This window comes from Dasypus novemcinctus, chromosome 8 (genome assembly GCF_030445035.2).
Source record: "Dasypus novemcinctus isolate mDasNov1 chromosome 8, mDasNov1.1.hap2, whole genome shotgun sequence".
Classification (NCBI taxonomy): Eukaryota; Metazoa; Chordata; class Mammalia; order Cingulata; family Dasypodidae; genus Dasypus; species Dasypus novemcinctus.
The window spans coordinates 44,595,008-44,611,156 of NC_080680.1; the positions used below are offsets into that span (position 1 = coordinate 44,595,008).

General features: G+C 38.5%; 1 protein-coding gene across 2 annotated transcripts in view; it reads right to left on the bottom strand.

Moving 5' to 3' along the window:
- The window catches only part of LOC101443045 (histone-arginine methyltransferase CARM1-like), a 303,051-nt gene that overhangs the window by 186,651 nt on the left and 100,251 nt on the right, over positions 1 to 16,149 (bottom strand). For both annotated transcript variants that reach the window (XM_058301776.2, XM_071216706.1), the window contains exon 2: positions 8,027 to 8,152. In XM_058301776.2, coding sequence (XP_058157759.1) covers positions 8,027 to 8,152 — 126 coding nt within the window. The remainder of the gene's footprint in view (positions 1 to 8,026; positions 8,153 to 16,149) is intronic.

The window sequence follows — 16,149 nt, forward strand, 5'->3', positions numbered from 1 at the left end:
CAATATCAAACAAGGAATAGAATAAATTATTACAGATACTACATTTAAAGGATGATATGCAAATTTTGAACTATTTTGCCAGGAAATTCAACATCTTAGTTGAAAAGGAAAAAATTCAAATAAAGTATATAAAATACAAACTAACATAGAAAGAAAAAAAACCTGAAGAGCCCTATATCTACTGAAGAAAGTTTAAGCCCAGATAACTTGACAGGTAAATTCTATCAACATGTAAGAGAGAAATAATACCAATTCTACACAAACTATTTCATTCAAAGAAATTCACCAAATTTACAGAATAAAGGAGAAAATACAATATGATAATGTCAATAGATTCAGGAAAATATTTGGCAAAAGTAATCACACAATTATGACTTGAAAAAAAAAAAAACAACTTCCAGCCAGTTAAGAAAAGAAAGCACTTATGAAAACCAAACAGCAAGTATTATTCTTAATGATGACATACTTAACTTTCCCCTTAAAATCAGGAAAATGACAAGGATAACTACTCTCCCTAGGTCTACTCATCATTATGCTGGAGGTCATAAAAATTGTAAAAAGGCAAGGAAAAAACATTAAAAAGGCATAAGGTCAAAAAGCAGTTTTTAACACCTGCTATTACATGTAGGCTGAGATATTTTGTTGATCTGAACTGAACCTTTTATTCAAGGTCTCTTTCTAGTTACATCATCAGCTGGTGTTTGGTACTAATCCCTTGGTGCCAGGGAGGCTCATCCCCTGGAGTCATGTCCCATGCTGGGGGGAAGGTAATGCATTTACATGCTGAGTTTAGCTTAGAGAGTGGCCACATTTCAGCAACATGGAGGTTCTCAGGAGGTAACTCTTAGGCACCCTGCAACTCTAGGCCTAGTTCATATTTCAGGCACACAGGCTCATAAGCATAGTCATCAGTATCAAGGGCTCAATGTTGGACCATCCGTCTTTATTGGTCTTTGCCATTGCACTTGGTGGATTGTTGCTATTCCATTGGGGAATGTGATAGAGCTCCCCTGGCTAGGAACTCAGCACTCCCTCAATTGTCATTTTTAACTGTAACTACTATGAAAATATCCAAACATTTTTATGTACCCTGTATACATGCCCTGGAGAATTCCCTCCCAACTATGTGCCCCCCATCAATAACACCCCACACCAGTGTTCCTCCTCTGCCATAGTTGAACCTCTCTGTGTTCCAAACTTTTTCAAAAATTAAGCTTAATATACTGCCAAGTTCCATTAATAGTAAAATGGAATATAGTGATGGATTTAAAGGTTAGATATAGAATACATACTAATTTAGAAAAATTAAATGGAGAAAAAATAAATTGGAGTATCAAAAAATGAAAAAATGAAAAACCTTCATTTTTGACATTTTCCTTTTCACCACTGCAATAGGTGTTGCCCTGTATGTACAGTGGCAAAGCAATTTCTTTCATTTCTTCCTCAGTGTCTACATCCTTTTTTTTTCTTCTAATTATTAAGTTTGTCTTCACAAAGCTCTTAGATCACAGTAATTCACATATACAATATAGGGTACTCACACATATCCAACATCAAACACTTTGTCCCTTCCCCAGCAATGATCTTTTTACATGTTCATATTATATTTGCTGCAGCTGGTGTGCAGATATTGAAACATAGCTTTCAAACATGGTTCCATTTGGGTTTACAGTACCACGATGATGAAAGAGGATGTTGATGTGGGAGGAGTGGGGTGAGGGAGGTGGGGGATATATGGAGACCTCTTATATTTTTTGAATATAACATTAAAAAGAAAAGGCATAAGGAATCTAAAGCCAAGTACTAGAACTAATAACTGAATGCAAAAGGATACAGGATCTAAGGTTCAAATCAAATTAATTTTTATTATATACAAGCAGCAAACTATTGTGAATTTTCAAAATTTTATTTATGTGAGGTTATAAAACATAAAATATTTAGAGATAAATTTATCAAAAGTTGTGCATGACCTCTACACAGGTACTATGTGAAAACTACAAAAACTTTGTTGGAAGACCTAAATAAATGGATTGATACACCATATTACTGGACTGGAAGCAAGGAATGCTGATAAATGTTTAAAAGCTGGCTCTTTAAAAAAGGGGGTGGGGGTGGGGAGTAAAGGCCTTGGTTTTGGAATTGGACAGTTTCTGTGGTGTGAATTCTCCTGCCCTGGTCAATTTGAAGCCACCAAATTCCTGAAAGTTCAATACTTAACTCTCATGGCATGAGCCACCTTCAGCCTACCAATGACTGGTTGTTAAGTGGCAATAGTTAAAATGACAATTCCGGCGGCGGACTTGGTCCAGTGGTTGGGGCGTCTGTCTGCCACATGGTAGGTCCGCTGTTCAAACCCCGGACCTCCTTGACCTGTGTGCAGCTAGCCCATGTGCGGTGCTGATGCATGCAAGGAGTGCCGTGCCACACAGGTGGTCCCCCGGGTAGGGGAGACCCATGTGCAAAGGGTGCACCCTGTGGGGAGAGCTGCCCAGTGCTACAGAAAGTGCAGCCTGCCCAGGAATGGTGCTGCACACACGGAGAGCTGACACAACAAGATGACGCAACAAAAAGAAACACAGATTCCCGAGCCACTGACAACAACAGAGGTGGACGAAGAAGACGACGCAGCAAATAGACACAGAGAATAAACAACCGGAGTGGGTGGGGGGAGAGGAAAGGGGAGAGAAATAAATAAATAAATCTTTAAAAATAAAATGACAATTCCCACCAAATGGTCAATCCTAATCATAATTGGACCAAGTACATTTTTAGAAACTGGCAACTTATTTATAAAATATAGAGAGAAATGCAAAAAGATAAAGCAAAAAAAACCCCAAGATTATCCACAGTAATCATGACAAAGAACAAAGTTGGAGGACTTAAGCTATCTGACTTCAAGCATAACCATAACAGTAATCCAGACAATGTGGTATTAGCATAAGGATAATCAATGGAACAGAATAGAAAGCTGAGAAATAAACATTCTTATACAGTCTTTTGAACTTCAAGTCTTTCCAACAAATGGTGCTAGAATAACTATATATCCCTATGGACTAAAATTAATACATGATAGCTGCATCAGTTTGTTATTATTTATGAATTCCAAAAATAGATATTGGATTATGTTTGTAAACTGGTCTATACCTGGGTGTGGATAAATTATGATTAGGGCCTTGATTGGGCCACGTCAGTAGGATGTTGAGTCCCTGTCCCTGCCCCTTTGATGGATGGGGACTCAGAGAGAAAACTACACAGCAGAGAAGAAAGTTGGAGTTTTGATCCTGGAACACAGGAAGTAAACATGCAAGAGAAGCAGATATGTGAGGAAAGAGAGAAGGTTCCTTTAGACACAGCAGAGGCCCTTGGAAGAGAGGTGAGCCATTCACCTGAGAGTTGACAACTGACCTTGTGGAGGGAGAAGAGCAGCTCAGTCCGGAGAGAATCAAGCCCTAGGACAGAGACGAGACCTATCCCAGCCTACTGCTGATATTGGAAGAAGCTGGGGCCATGGAGCCTTAAGAGGAAAAGGAAGGCTGAATTTTGGCAGCCATCATGCTCCAACACATGGCAACAGACTTGCGTGAGGGACATAATTTATGCTTTGTGGCCTGGTATCTCTAAATTCCTACCCCAAATAAATCCCACAGATTTCTGGTAGTTTGCATCAGCATCCCTTTGGCTTGGCTGACTAATACAGAATTTGGTACTGGGAGTACCAAATGCTGGAACGGTTTTATAAATGGGTAAGGGGTAAATGGGTAAGGGGTGAGGGAGGAATTGTGAGATGCCTGGAAGAAAAGACCTACAGTGCTTTGAAGAGACTATTGATAGTAATATGTATCAAGGGACTTTTTATGAGGACTTAGAAGTAAATGATGAAACTATTACTGGAAACTGGATGAAAGGCAATTCACGTTTTAAAGTCGCAGAGAACTTAGCAAGATTAACTTCTTGTGTTTTATGAAAGACAGAATTGGAAAATGGTGAGCCTGGGCATTTAGCTGAAGAACTTTCCAAAGTCATCTCTGAGAATGCATCTTGGCTTCTCCTTGCAGTATAGCAAAATGCTGGATGAGAGAGAGAAGCAGAGGACTCAACTGTTGGGCACAAAGAAAACAGAAACTGATTCTGGAAATTCCAAGCCTCTGGAAATCAAGCTCCCAGATGAAAGTGCTCCTCTGGAGGACTTAACTAAAGTTGGAAATTGTAAATCAGGATTGAAGATGCAGTTATCTCAGAAAGACTTGTGGAAAGGTTTACTGTCTGATGGCTTGGACCCCTGCATGCTAAACCAACAAGCTTTTTGAGAGCGCTGTATGAACAAAACCACCATCAGCTTTGGATTAAGAGGGACATGGAAAGGAGAGAGTGAAGGAGAAATAGCTTTAAATAGAAAACTATGGAAGCTGAGATCTGGAATTAAGATGTTACCTTGGGCCAAAAGAGGACCCCACCCATATGTATAGAGAGGATAAGTTTGCCCCAGCTGTTTAAGAGGGTGGATGTTCCCATCCCATGTTCAGGGACAGTTTTGCCACCCCAGGGTACAGAGAGAGTAGAGCACATGCCTCAAGGATTTTGGCAGTTAAGGGCAGGACCCCATAGGTCTGAGAGGAGTGGACCTGTTCCCCATGGATTAGGGACATCCAGGTGGTCAACTCATTGCTCTGAGAGGATTGAGCCTATATGCCAAAGGTTAGGGAGGATGTTGTTTTAATGTCACTGTACTAGGTGGGCTCTAACCCAAAGACTGGGTAAAGTGTGGCAATCATGCCAACGCTCTTGGAGGGTAAGGTCTGGAGCTTGGTCAACACCCAGATGACTGATGAGGATGGAACCAAGAAACTGGCCACTGGGGAAGCCTGTGGAAAGGGTGGGTCCCCATGTAGCCCCAAAGAGAAGAAGCCATCATCATAAGAATCACTTTGAAATCAAATGGAGGATGCCCTGTAGGTTTACTGAACCATAGAGGACCCATGACTCATGTTTCCCTTCCAATTTCTCCTTTTTGTAATGAAAATGTTAATCATTTGTCCATTTGTGTATTCGAAGCAGATAAATTGTTTTGCAATTGCAGAGGTCTATAACCAGGCAGGACTTTGCCCCAAGACAAACTGTATTTTCTTTAAACTGATTATGATATGATTTTGTACAGTAGCATTGCAACTGAAATAAAGTTGTTTTTTTAATATTATAATGTCTCTTTGGAATTCAGAGGGTGGAGTGTAGCAGTTTGGTATTATTTATGAACTCCAAAAATAGATATTGGATTACGTTTGTAAACTGGTCTGTACCTGGGGGTGATTAAATTATGATTAGGGTTTTGATTGGGCCACGTCAGTAGGACCAAGGAGGCAGGAACTCATAGATAAAACTACACAGCAGAGCAGAGGAGTTAGTCGGAATTTTGATGCTGGCATTTTGTGGGGCTTTTTTCATTTTCTTTTCTATCTGGTTGCATCATGATCTTTTTGGCGTGTTGCTGTCCCATTTCTCCGTGCCTCTCAGGGGCCTGCACCTCTCTGCACAGGTCTAGGATTCCTTTCTTCTTTTTTTACCAGGAAGTCTCGGGGATCGGACCTAGTCCTCCATATGGTAAAGAGGAGCTCAATTGCTTGTGCCATGGTCACTCCCTGATGCTGGAGTTTTGGTGCTGGAGCCCAGGAAGTAAGCACACAGAGGAGTAGAGCAGCTGAGCCAGGAAAAAATTGAGCCCTGGGGTGAGACAGAGCCCGTTGCCTGAGAGTCTACAGCTGGCCTTGTGGAGCAAGCAGGGCAGCTGAGCCTGAAGAGAAAAAAAGCCCCAGGAAGAGAGGAACCCAGGAAGGTTTGGGTTGCATATGTCAGCAGCCGTCAGCAGTCGTCTTGCTCCAACATGTGACAATAGACTTTGGTGAGGGAAGTAGCGTATGCTTTAAGGTCTGGTAACTTTAAGCTTCTAACCCAAATAAATACCCTTTATAAAAGCCAACAGATTTCTGGTATTTTGTATCAGCACCCCTTTGGCTGACTAGTACAACCTCATATATCACACTATATATAAATAATTAAGATGGATCATATACCTAAAATATAAAGGCTAAACTATGAAACTTCTAGAAGAAAATATAGCAACATCATCCATTATTTGAGAATAGGCAAAGGTTTCTTAGGACACAGAAAGCAATATACAAAGAAAAAGAAGGTAAACTAGACTTTTAAAACCTCTGTCAAAATAAGACATTAATATGGAAATGAGTTAGCAAGTCATAATCTAGATGATAACATCTGTAAAATACATCTCTGACAAAGGTTTGGTATTCTGGATATATAAAAAACAATTTCAATTAAAAAAAGGCAAATGATTTGAATTCATAAGTACATAAAAAAGTACTTACCATCATTAGTCATCAAGAAAATGTAAATTAAAACCACAATGAGATACAACTGCATACCTACCAGAATGCATAAAATTGAAAAGACCAAAAACCAAAATGTTGATAAATTATGTGGCACAACCAGAACCCTTATCCATTTCTGGTGGGAGTGTAAAAATATATAACCACTTTGGAAAAAATTCTGGCTATTTCTTGTAAAACTAAACATGCACTTACTCTATGACCGAGCCATTTTACTCCTAGGTATTGACCCAAAAGAGTGAGAGAAAAAATATGTGTACAAAAATAGTTTATGAGAATATTTATATCACCTTACTCATAATAGCCCAAAACTGGAAAGAGCCTCAATGTCCATCAAAATGAGAAATGATAAAACTGTGATAAATTTATAAAATCATGACTTTTCTTTAGCAATAAAAATGAATGCACTACTGGTACTTGCAATACCACCAATGAATTTCAAAACACTATGGTGAGTGACCTTACTTAACAGAGTACTTACTGATTTATACCATTTATAGAAAGTTCTAGATGTGACAAAGTTAACATACGGTGGTGGGGAAAAATGAGGACAGTGGTTACCTCCAGAGAATGGGAGTGGGAAGTGACAGGGAAAGTATATGAGGTAACTTTAAGAAACAATAGTAATATTAAGATTTGTGTATTTCAAAATATGTAGCTTTAACCTCAATAGAAAAAATAATCATTAACAAATTTTAAATTCTAGTTAATGATATGCAGGTTGAAATACATGGGAATAAAGTGTGCTGATTACTATAACTTACTCTAAAATGTATCAAAAAATAAAATGGATTAACAGATGGATAGTAGAATGGACAGTGGGATAGATATGTAATATAACAAGTTCTTATTTGACTGACATAGTAAATAATAGAGCCAATCTTTGGAGGCACAAGAAATCAGTGTAAGTTCTTTATCACAATTTCAATAATGAAACAGCTTGAGATATTTTGGCTCACTAATGTAAAGTACCATTGATAATACTTTACATTTAGCTGCATTAACATCATTAAATGAATAATCTATATCAAAGGTTAAAGAAATGACAACCAGCCATCTAAAGTAGACCTAAGAAGTTGTAGGGCTTTATTTTCTTTATTGGCCTGAAAATCTAGGGTGATGCTTCTAGTGTGCCTTTTTAGTCCATTCTTAAAATACTTCTACTTTTACTTTAGTTTATCTCCCAGATGTTTGACATTTATTGTCCAGAGTCTAAAAATGCTCAACAAATAATATAAAGTCAAAAACAGGATGAAAGCATGCTAATCAACACTCAAACTGAAAATCAGATTTCTGCAACCAAGTTCATCTTCAAGAGAATCAACAACAGTGTTGAAGAGCTTGGACAATCCTTGGTGGCATCTCCTGTAGCTTTGGATGAAGGGGGACCAAAATAGGGTGGAGCTTAGAATAAAAAGTTCTCACGCTAGGGAAGGCCTGATTGTTCTATAACCACAGAATCAAGTTAGCATCAAAATTAGTTTAAAATCCTTCCATCAAGGGCTGACAACTTGTATCGGGAAGCATGCTTCCAAAAGCCAACCAATCAGTAACAGGTGAACATCAGCCAATTAGGAGAGTCAAGGTCTTCAGAAAATAGAGGGGGTCAGGATAGATTATAAACTTACCAGCATGAGATTCAAACTTCAGCAAAGCACTATTGTACCCCAGCGTAATCAAGATGGACTCTTTTCCCACACGACAACATTCAGTGTCTCTGCTGAGTAAGCATTTAAAGATACAAACGCCGTCAGCTATAATGGGTAAGAAAAAAAAAAGGATTAGGAGAATTCATTTTGAGAATTGTAAAAATATTCATGAATGCCATTCCTACATGTCTCTCACGATCTCAAGGATGCCTTCTGTCTTCTGGGACATAAGTGAATAAGAGGATTAGAGATAAAAAAGATGAATATGCCTATGGCCAAAATACCAATTCACTGCATGTGGGTTAAGGGCGGATTCACCACTGACTCTGGAGTTTGGCCCTTGTCTGCATGTACAGAGCCCCATTCCCTACAACTCCTATATTCCCCCAAGGCAATTTTGCATCTCTTGTCACCATCCCCGGAGAGTCCAGGTAATACCCCTCTGAGTAATTCTTGAACACCTCCTACGTGCCAGGGATATTTCAACAAACCTCCGTTGCATTACCAACACCATGCTCCTAAGTGATGATTACAAGGCAGCGAGTTTAGGCACAAATATGCACAGCTAATAAGTGGCAGAACTGGAATTTAAAACCTGGTAAAACAAGGGTTTTGGAGTCAAATTCTACCACAGAGTGCTGAGTCAAGTGCAATGAAGCCAGAATTTATTTTCAGCATGTAGGGCCCGTGTTAAGTGGCCGGGTACCATTAGGATCATCCATAGATAAATGGGAACTAACTCACGAATCCTTTTTTTATGGGCCACAGAAGCTTGAAGCATTGGTCCAGCTGAAGTGTAGTAGAAAGAAAGATGTACTTGGGATTTTGCTTTCATCTTTGATATTTACTACCTGAAGAACTTCAATCACTGAATCATACTGTTGCATTGTTTTCATTATGTAAACTAAAAATATTAATATTTATTTCACAGGCTTTGTGTGAAGATGGGATAATAGAGGTAAAATAATCTCATAAATTCTAAAATATTGTTAAAATAATAAGAGACTAACATTTTTTTCTTTTATTTTAAAATAGGCATTAGGTTCCTGTCCTTCATGTACCCTCTTCTCCTTTACAAAGTCAAATACAGTAAATGCATTGACTTAAAAAACATAATTGCAAGTAAAACTCTGTTGCCATACATGAGCATATGCACATTCATGCACACACATTCAACACACACATACACAGTTAAAATGATGAAATATTTTCAAATATTTCCATCCATTACATCAAATGAATGAATACCTCCTGATGGAAACATTCACAAATATTTTTCACAAAATGTCTTGGCTTGTTAAACAGTGCAGATGTTTTGAAAACATTTTCCTGGCATAAAAGAAGATTACAGGTTTAATTATTAGAGCCATTTCATGTCTCAAAGGCATCAGTGCCTCCTTACACTGAGGTAACCATGAATACTGATGCAGAAGAAAGGTACTGGGGGTCTTTTAAACAATCTTCTCTCGGAATCTCAAGAAATATTTTTCAACAAATTCAAATTTTTATCATTTTACCAATTGTTTCTGTCATGGTTTAGAAGTGGTACAAGGTAGACTGAAGAAGAAGCATTATAGGTTTCCACAGTCCCTGCACATACATGACTAGTAAAGTCCGAGAGCTCATTGCAGACCAGGGAAATTTTACTTTATTTTTGGAATCAATATATCCCATCTCTGAAATGCACAGTGTCTGACGCTTAATAAATTTTATTTTTTATTGAACCAGTGAAAGCATTTCTCCATGTGCTGATTGAATAGCATCTCAAAATAGATAAAAAGTTTCAAAATTTGTCTGGATCAATCCTCCTTAACCATATCAGCTCAGAGTTTTTTGTTTCGCTGTTTGTCTGTTTTTATGTATGATTTGACTAGGGTGTAACTGAGTTGCTATTTTTACTGTTTTTATAAATTATGAAATGGTCTGGCCATATATTTTCTTTTGATTCGCCCACCATTAAAAATGGGTGGAAGAGGTCTTTTTAAGCATGCTATAAATTCCATAAAATATTGGTTACTACTCAAAATTTTATAATCTGCTTATGGTAAAAGAAAATTTAAAATGCCTTAAACAAAATTGAAAAGTAACAATAAGCTCAGACAACATTTGCAACATACATAACAAAGCCTTAGTATTCCCAATGTCATTGCAATGAGTTCTAAAAAAATAAGAAGAAACAATAAAGCATCTCTTTTTAAAAATTAGTATAAGGCATGAGTAGACTACTGGAAACTAGAAAAATGATGAGGAAAAAATGAATCTCAGTAATAATCAAAGAAATATGTAATAAAAGAATGTGATCTATTTTTCTTGCTTTGTCAAAATTTCAAAAGCTTTATTAACAATACCAAATGTTGTTGGAGGGGTATGAGAAATGCTGAATGACCACCAGCAGACTATAAACCTGTCTATTTCTGGAATGTATTCTGCCTGTATAGTTCAAAATTTAAAATCTACATACTTTTGCTAGATATTCTAATTGTACTAATTCATTCTAGATGTACTTTATCAAATGTAGATGAATGTATATTCAAGGATGGTCATCTTAGAGTTATTTACTGTAGCCAGAAAATGTAAAGAAGCTAAGAGACCATCACTTTGGAAGATTTTTACGGTAAATTATGGTCCCTCTACTTTCAGGTTGCAGAACAGCATGTTTAATACCATCGTAGCAATTTAGTGTCATGTTTACCTTTATACAAAGCTGTCTAAAAAGATTCTCACCAAAGTGTCATCAGTGGGATTCTCTGGGTGGAGAAATTTGGGATCATTTTTATTTTTGCTGCATTGCTTGGATTGTCCATGTAATTATTTCTTTATATAATCAGAGAAAACAACAAAGCAATTTTCATTTGCTAAAAAGCAATTAAACAAAAAACACACTACCATTATTAATGTATTAATTCATGTCCTCATTCTTGGTGGGTTTTATCATTCTTTTAAAGGTTTTCAAATTAAATAGGAATAAAACGGTACTTCATTCACTCAAAAATATTTATTGAGGTTTAACTGCATCCAATATCACCATTGTCTGAATTCTCAATTTTTAAATTATTCATGGAAATGAATATGTTCCCATGGTTTTGTCTGTTTGCTTGCTCATCTTGTAACTTTTTACATTGATTTCCCTTCCTGTCCTTTGACCATGTTAGTGCATAAAACAAACATTTTAAATGAATTCTGTTAACTAAAAGATTATTATTAAAGTGTAACTTTTTCAGGGGAGAAGGCCTTATTAACTGAGACATGAATCTTTTTAAAGAATTTACATTAGAAAAATGAAAAATTATTTTTTACAAAGCTGTTGAGGAACACACATAAATCAAGAGGAGGAAATGCAGGAACATTGGTGGAGAGCAGGGGTGATATGGCAATAGTTTCCTATGTCTGATGTACAAAGGTAAAGGGCATCTATCTTTACATTAAGTTATTACTGCCACCACTACTGATAATAACTACATTTGTGGAACACGTCGACTCCCTCTTAAAAATGTCTCATTTGATCTTTTCAGTGACCCAGTTAAGTTGACTCATTCTATGGATTTACTATCATTCTGCTTTAGAACTTTGCTCTCATAAGTGACACTCTTTGCTACTTCTTCAAAGAGCAAGTCCTGAGATGCTGGTAGCATCAAAGGAATAGAATTTTGTAACTTTTGGAAAGTCAGACCATTATCATTTCCTCCTTAAAGAAAAGCTACTTGTTCCCCCAGAGGTCTTTCAAAAAAATTATGTTGGTGGATCCAGACACCTTCTCTAACCTCCTCCTCTGCCTCATCTGACAAAACTTCCAAAGGTATGCAAAAAAAAAAACAAAAACCCAGATGTACCCATTTTACATGTGCAGACAAGGAAACATGAATGATGCCATTAGTTAAGGTCAAGAGAATTGCCCTTACCTACTGCACAACTACACCCTTCCACCTTATTGTAGATTTTACCTGTATGGGCATCGGATTTTTTAATGTAGCATTTATGTAATCTAAAACTTCTTTAGAATTTCTGTAATTAGGAAATTAATTTTTTTTTTTTTTAAATGAGAGCTGCCACAGCCAAGAGGAGCCTAAGGAGTCATGATGACCAAATGTAATACAATATCCTGCAATATAGGATCCTAGGACAGAAAAAAATCATTAGGTAAAAACTAAGAAAATCTGAAGAAAATAAAAAAAGAGAGTGACAGAGAGAATTGCCCTTGGCTCTCTTAATAGCTACTTCTCTGCTTTTCCTCAGATACCCTCACCCCCTCCTTTGCAGCCAACACAAATGCAAAGGCCCAGTTACCATAGGAAATAGACAAGATTAGTTGACCAAGAATATTAGATACTAGGCACGACCTAAAACAAAGTTCTGGACTACATTTTACATATGAATTCCTAGACAGAACAGAATTCATGACCTAATAATATGTTATCTATGCCAATAATATGCTAAGTGACTCTTACTTTTTATTAGCTAAAAATAGGAAGTTAGTCTACCAAAGGAATTATTTTCTAGAGATCGGTCAGTAAAAAATGGTTAGACAGCTAGCACCTACATGGATGGAGTAAAGTGTACAGACAACTGTGCAGCTGACTTTTTAAATAAACAACCAGATAAAATGAAAGTTAAGAAAAAGGACAGGATTATGGAACCCCAAGAAACCTAATATTAAAATAAAGCACCAATACTGATCATATGAATGATACAATTTCCTCTAAGATATTACAAAACAGCAATACAGGATACAGTCACAGCTTCTTTACCTTCTCTACATGGTAAGGAGAATTTTTTGTCTGCTTCTTTACCTTCTCTACATGGTAAGGAGAATTTTTTGTCTGCTTTCTGGAATACGGGTAGTGGGGGAAAAAAGTGAAAATGGACTAAATGATTGAGTTTGAAAGGGGTCAAAAGTTCAAGGTGGAAGAGAAACGGAAGAGGACAGGAAGGTAAGCCGGGAAGGAGGAGTGGTGGACAGACGGAGCACCGCGGTGAGGGTGTGTCATGCTCGTGGTCTGGTCTGCACCCTGGTAGGTGTGGGCTCACTGTAAGGAAGGTCTCTTTACGATGTCACTTCAGTTAACCCGTGGCCATCAGAGGGCCATCAAGCTGGGCTTTGAGACAGAGTGCTGGAACCCCTCAGAGCATAGTGAAAGTCAGATGATGAGAGAAGCCACGGGGAGCGGTCAGAAAGTGGAAGTCAAAGATACCTGGACAAAGGAAACTGCATGTGCACCGTCATGAGACAGGAAAGCCAAGGGCCAAGGATCGCTGGCAGCCTGCCCTAGAACGCCACAGTCATCAGGGAGAAAGCATCATCTTGCTGATGCCTCAATTTTGTACTTCTAGCCTCAAAACCATGAGCCAATAAATTCCCATTTTTTGAGCCAACCCATTGCTTGGTATTTGTGTTAGCAGCAAGGAAACTAAAACAGAAAGAAGGGGATTTGGAGGAGATTTATGGGTTTAGAGTTGGGGTAGCTGCCATAGGTGAGAAACAGAGACACAGAGAGATGGAACTAGGTGCTTTCAAAAAGCATACATCAGTCTCAGAATAACAATAATAATAATAATACTATCACCACCAATTATGATTACTGAAACAGCTGTTTGATTATCATTTTTTCCTCTTTAAAAAAATATTTTTGCAAAAGCTAATACTTTTCCCCTCCATTTTGTTTGAGTAATACCGTATCTACATTCTCAAATCATATAGCTATTACATAGTATAAACATTCCCTTTTAACCCTCCTTTAGTAACTCTATATTGACAAGCTCACCACCAGTCCTTACGTAGGTATTTCTCTAGTCATTTTGGTAGCCCAAAGCCTGTCTCTAGTAGAGCCCTTAGGAAGGGCTTACTGAAGAAAATTATTTAGTAGATTCCTTACAAAATATCAGGGAAACACTCTTTCTGAAGTTTTCTATGTCAACCATCTCTTGGCCGTGTCTATTATGCATTTGCAGTCAAAGTGGGAGCCGTTAGAGGATGGGTCAGACCCACAGCTTTGCTCATTGCCAAATGCCTAAAAGCAGGGTGTGCCCCTGTATTATTTTCCTAGGGCCGCTATAATAAATTACATAAACTGAATGGCTTAAAAACAACAGAAATTTATAGTTTCACCATTCCGGAGGCTAGAAGTCCAAAATCAAGGTGTGGGCAGAGCCCCATGTTCTCTGAAGGCTCTAGGGGAGGGTCCTCTCTGGTCTCCTCCTAGCTTAGCGGTTGCCCTCAATCCCTGGCAAGCCTTGTCTTGTGGAAGCGTAACTCCAATCCCTGCCTCCACGTCCACATGGTGTTCGCCCCTGTGCATCTGTATGCCTGTGTCCATATGTCCCTTTGCTATACTGGACATATTGTCTCACACCTGCCATATTGGATTATGACCTCCTTTCAACTCATTACCTCTGCAAGGACCCCATTTACAAGTAAGATCACATTCACAGGTTCCAGATATGAATTTTAGAGCGACACAATTCAATTTGGTGTATCCCATTATAATAATAAAGTCCTGAAGTTCTTACATAATATAAAGCCTGGGGAGACACATAAGAAGGAAGTTTTTGATAATGTCATTATAAAGAGCCTCAAATGATGTGACAATATTTGAATGCTAAATTAGTGAAGCTAATTGTATCAGCTACTGTTATTTGAGGATCACCTGAATGAGAAGCAGAAGGAAACTAAAAGTATATTGCTTTAGAATGCCTCAACGACTCAAGTACTACACTGGGTACTTTATATAAACAGTTTATGTGAGCTAAGTCATAATATCACAGTATTACAGGTCAAGAAATGGAGGCCCATGCAGATTTGTATAACTTGCCCATGACCACAAAAAAGATTTTTTTTTAAAGATTTATTTTTTACTTATTTCTCTCCCCTTCTCCCCCTCCTCCCCAGTTGTCTGTTCTCTGTGTCCATTTGCTGCATGTTCTTTGTCCGCTTCTGTTGTTGTCAGCGGCACGGGAATCTGTGTTTCTTTTTGTTGCGTCATCTTGTTGTGTCAGCTCTCCGTGTGTGTGGTGCCATTCCTGAGCAGGCTGCACTTTCTTTTGCACTGGGTGGCTCTCCTTATGGGGCCTTGCACGTGGGGTTCCCCTATGCGGGGGACACCCCTGCGTGGCACGGCACTCCTTGCGCACATCAGTGCTGCACACGGGCCAGCTATACACAGGTCAAGGAGGACGGGGGTTTGAACTGCGGACCTCCCATGTGGTAAACGGATGCCTTAACCACTGGGCCAAGAATGCTTCCCGACCACAAAAAGATTGATGGAAGTTGTGAAGATGCCCCTGGCCAAAATAATCACATCCAATCTGATGCCTGAAATGCTACCATTAAAATTTTAGTTTTTCATGCTGTCATCCTTTTAAAAGACTTTTGTACCTACAATGCAAGTCCACTCTTCGGGAGGTAATACTTTAATACCTTAAGCCTCGGGAGAAGGCTGATGTGTAAAAGAGCAGAAAATGTAACTGACTAATTGCCAAAAGAAAAATGGATACACGAGGAGAATAAATTGTGGGGGGGCGGGTAGTAGAGGGACTAAAAAGAAACGAGAAGCTTCCAGGATCACGCAGGGAAAGGATATTCCCTATGTGCCCTACCATCCTGGAATGTCAGAGTTGTAGGACCTTAAAGAGAGCCTAGCCCAGTCTCAGACTAGGGAGAGTGGGGTTGAGTTCGATAAAAGCTTCTGGGAGCAATGCCCAGAAAAGGGTTGACTTTCACAATGGGAATTTATTAGGTTAAAAACTTACAGTCTGAAGCTGTGAAAGTATCCATATCAAGGCATCATCAGGAGATCCTTTCCACCTGAGCTGCAGCTGTAGGTACCTGACAGCATCCACTCATCCCTCCCCTTTCCTCCAGGTCTCACTTCTTTCAGCTTCCAGGTTCCTCTCCGTCTGAGCAGCTTTTTTCTGTGCCTGTAGCTTTTTATTCCTCCATTTATGAAGGACTTCAGTAAGAGGATTAAAACCCACCTTGGGTCACACAATTTCATCAAACGCCCTTAACTGAAGTTGTTTAATCAAAAGGTCCCACCTACAATACGGTACATGCACAGGAAAAGATTATCTCTAAGGACATGATTTTCTGGGTTCAAAGCTTCAAACTG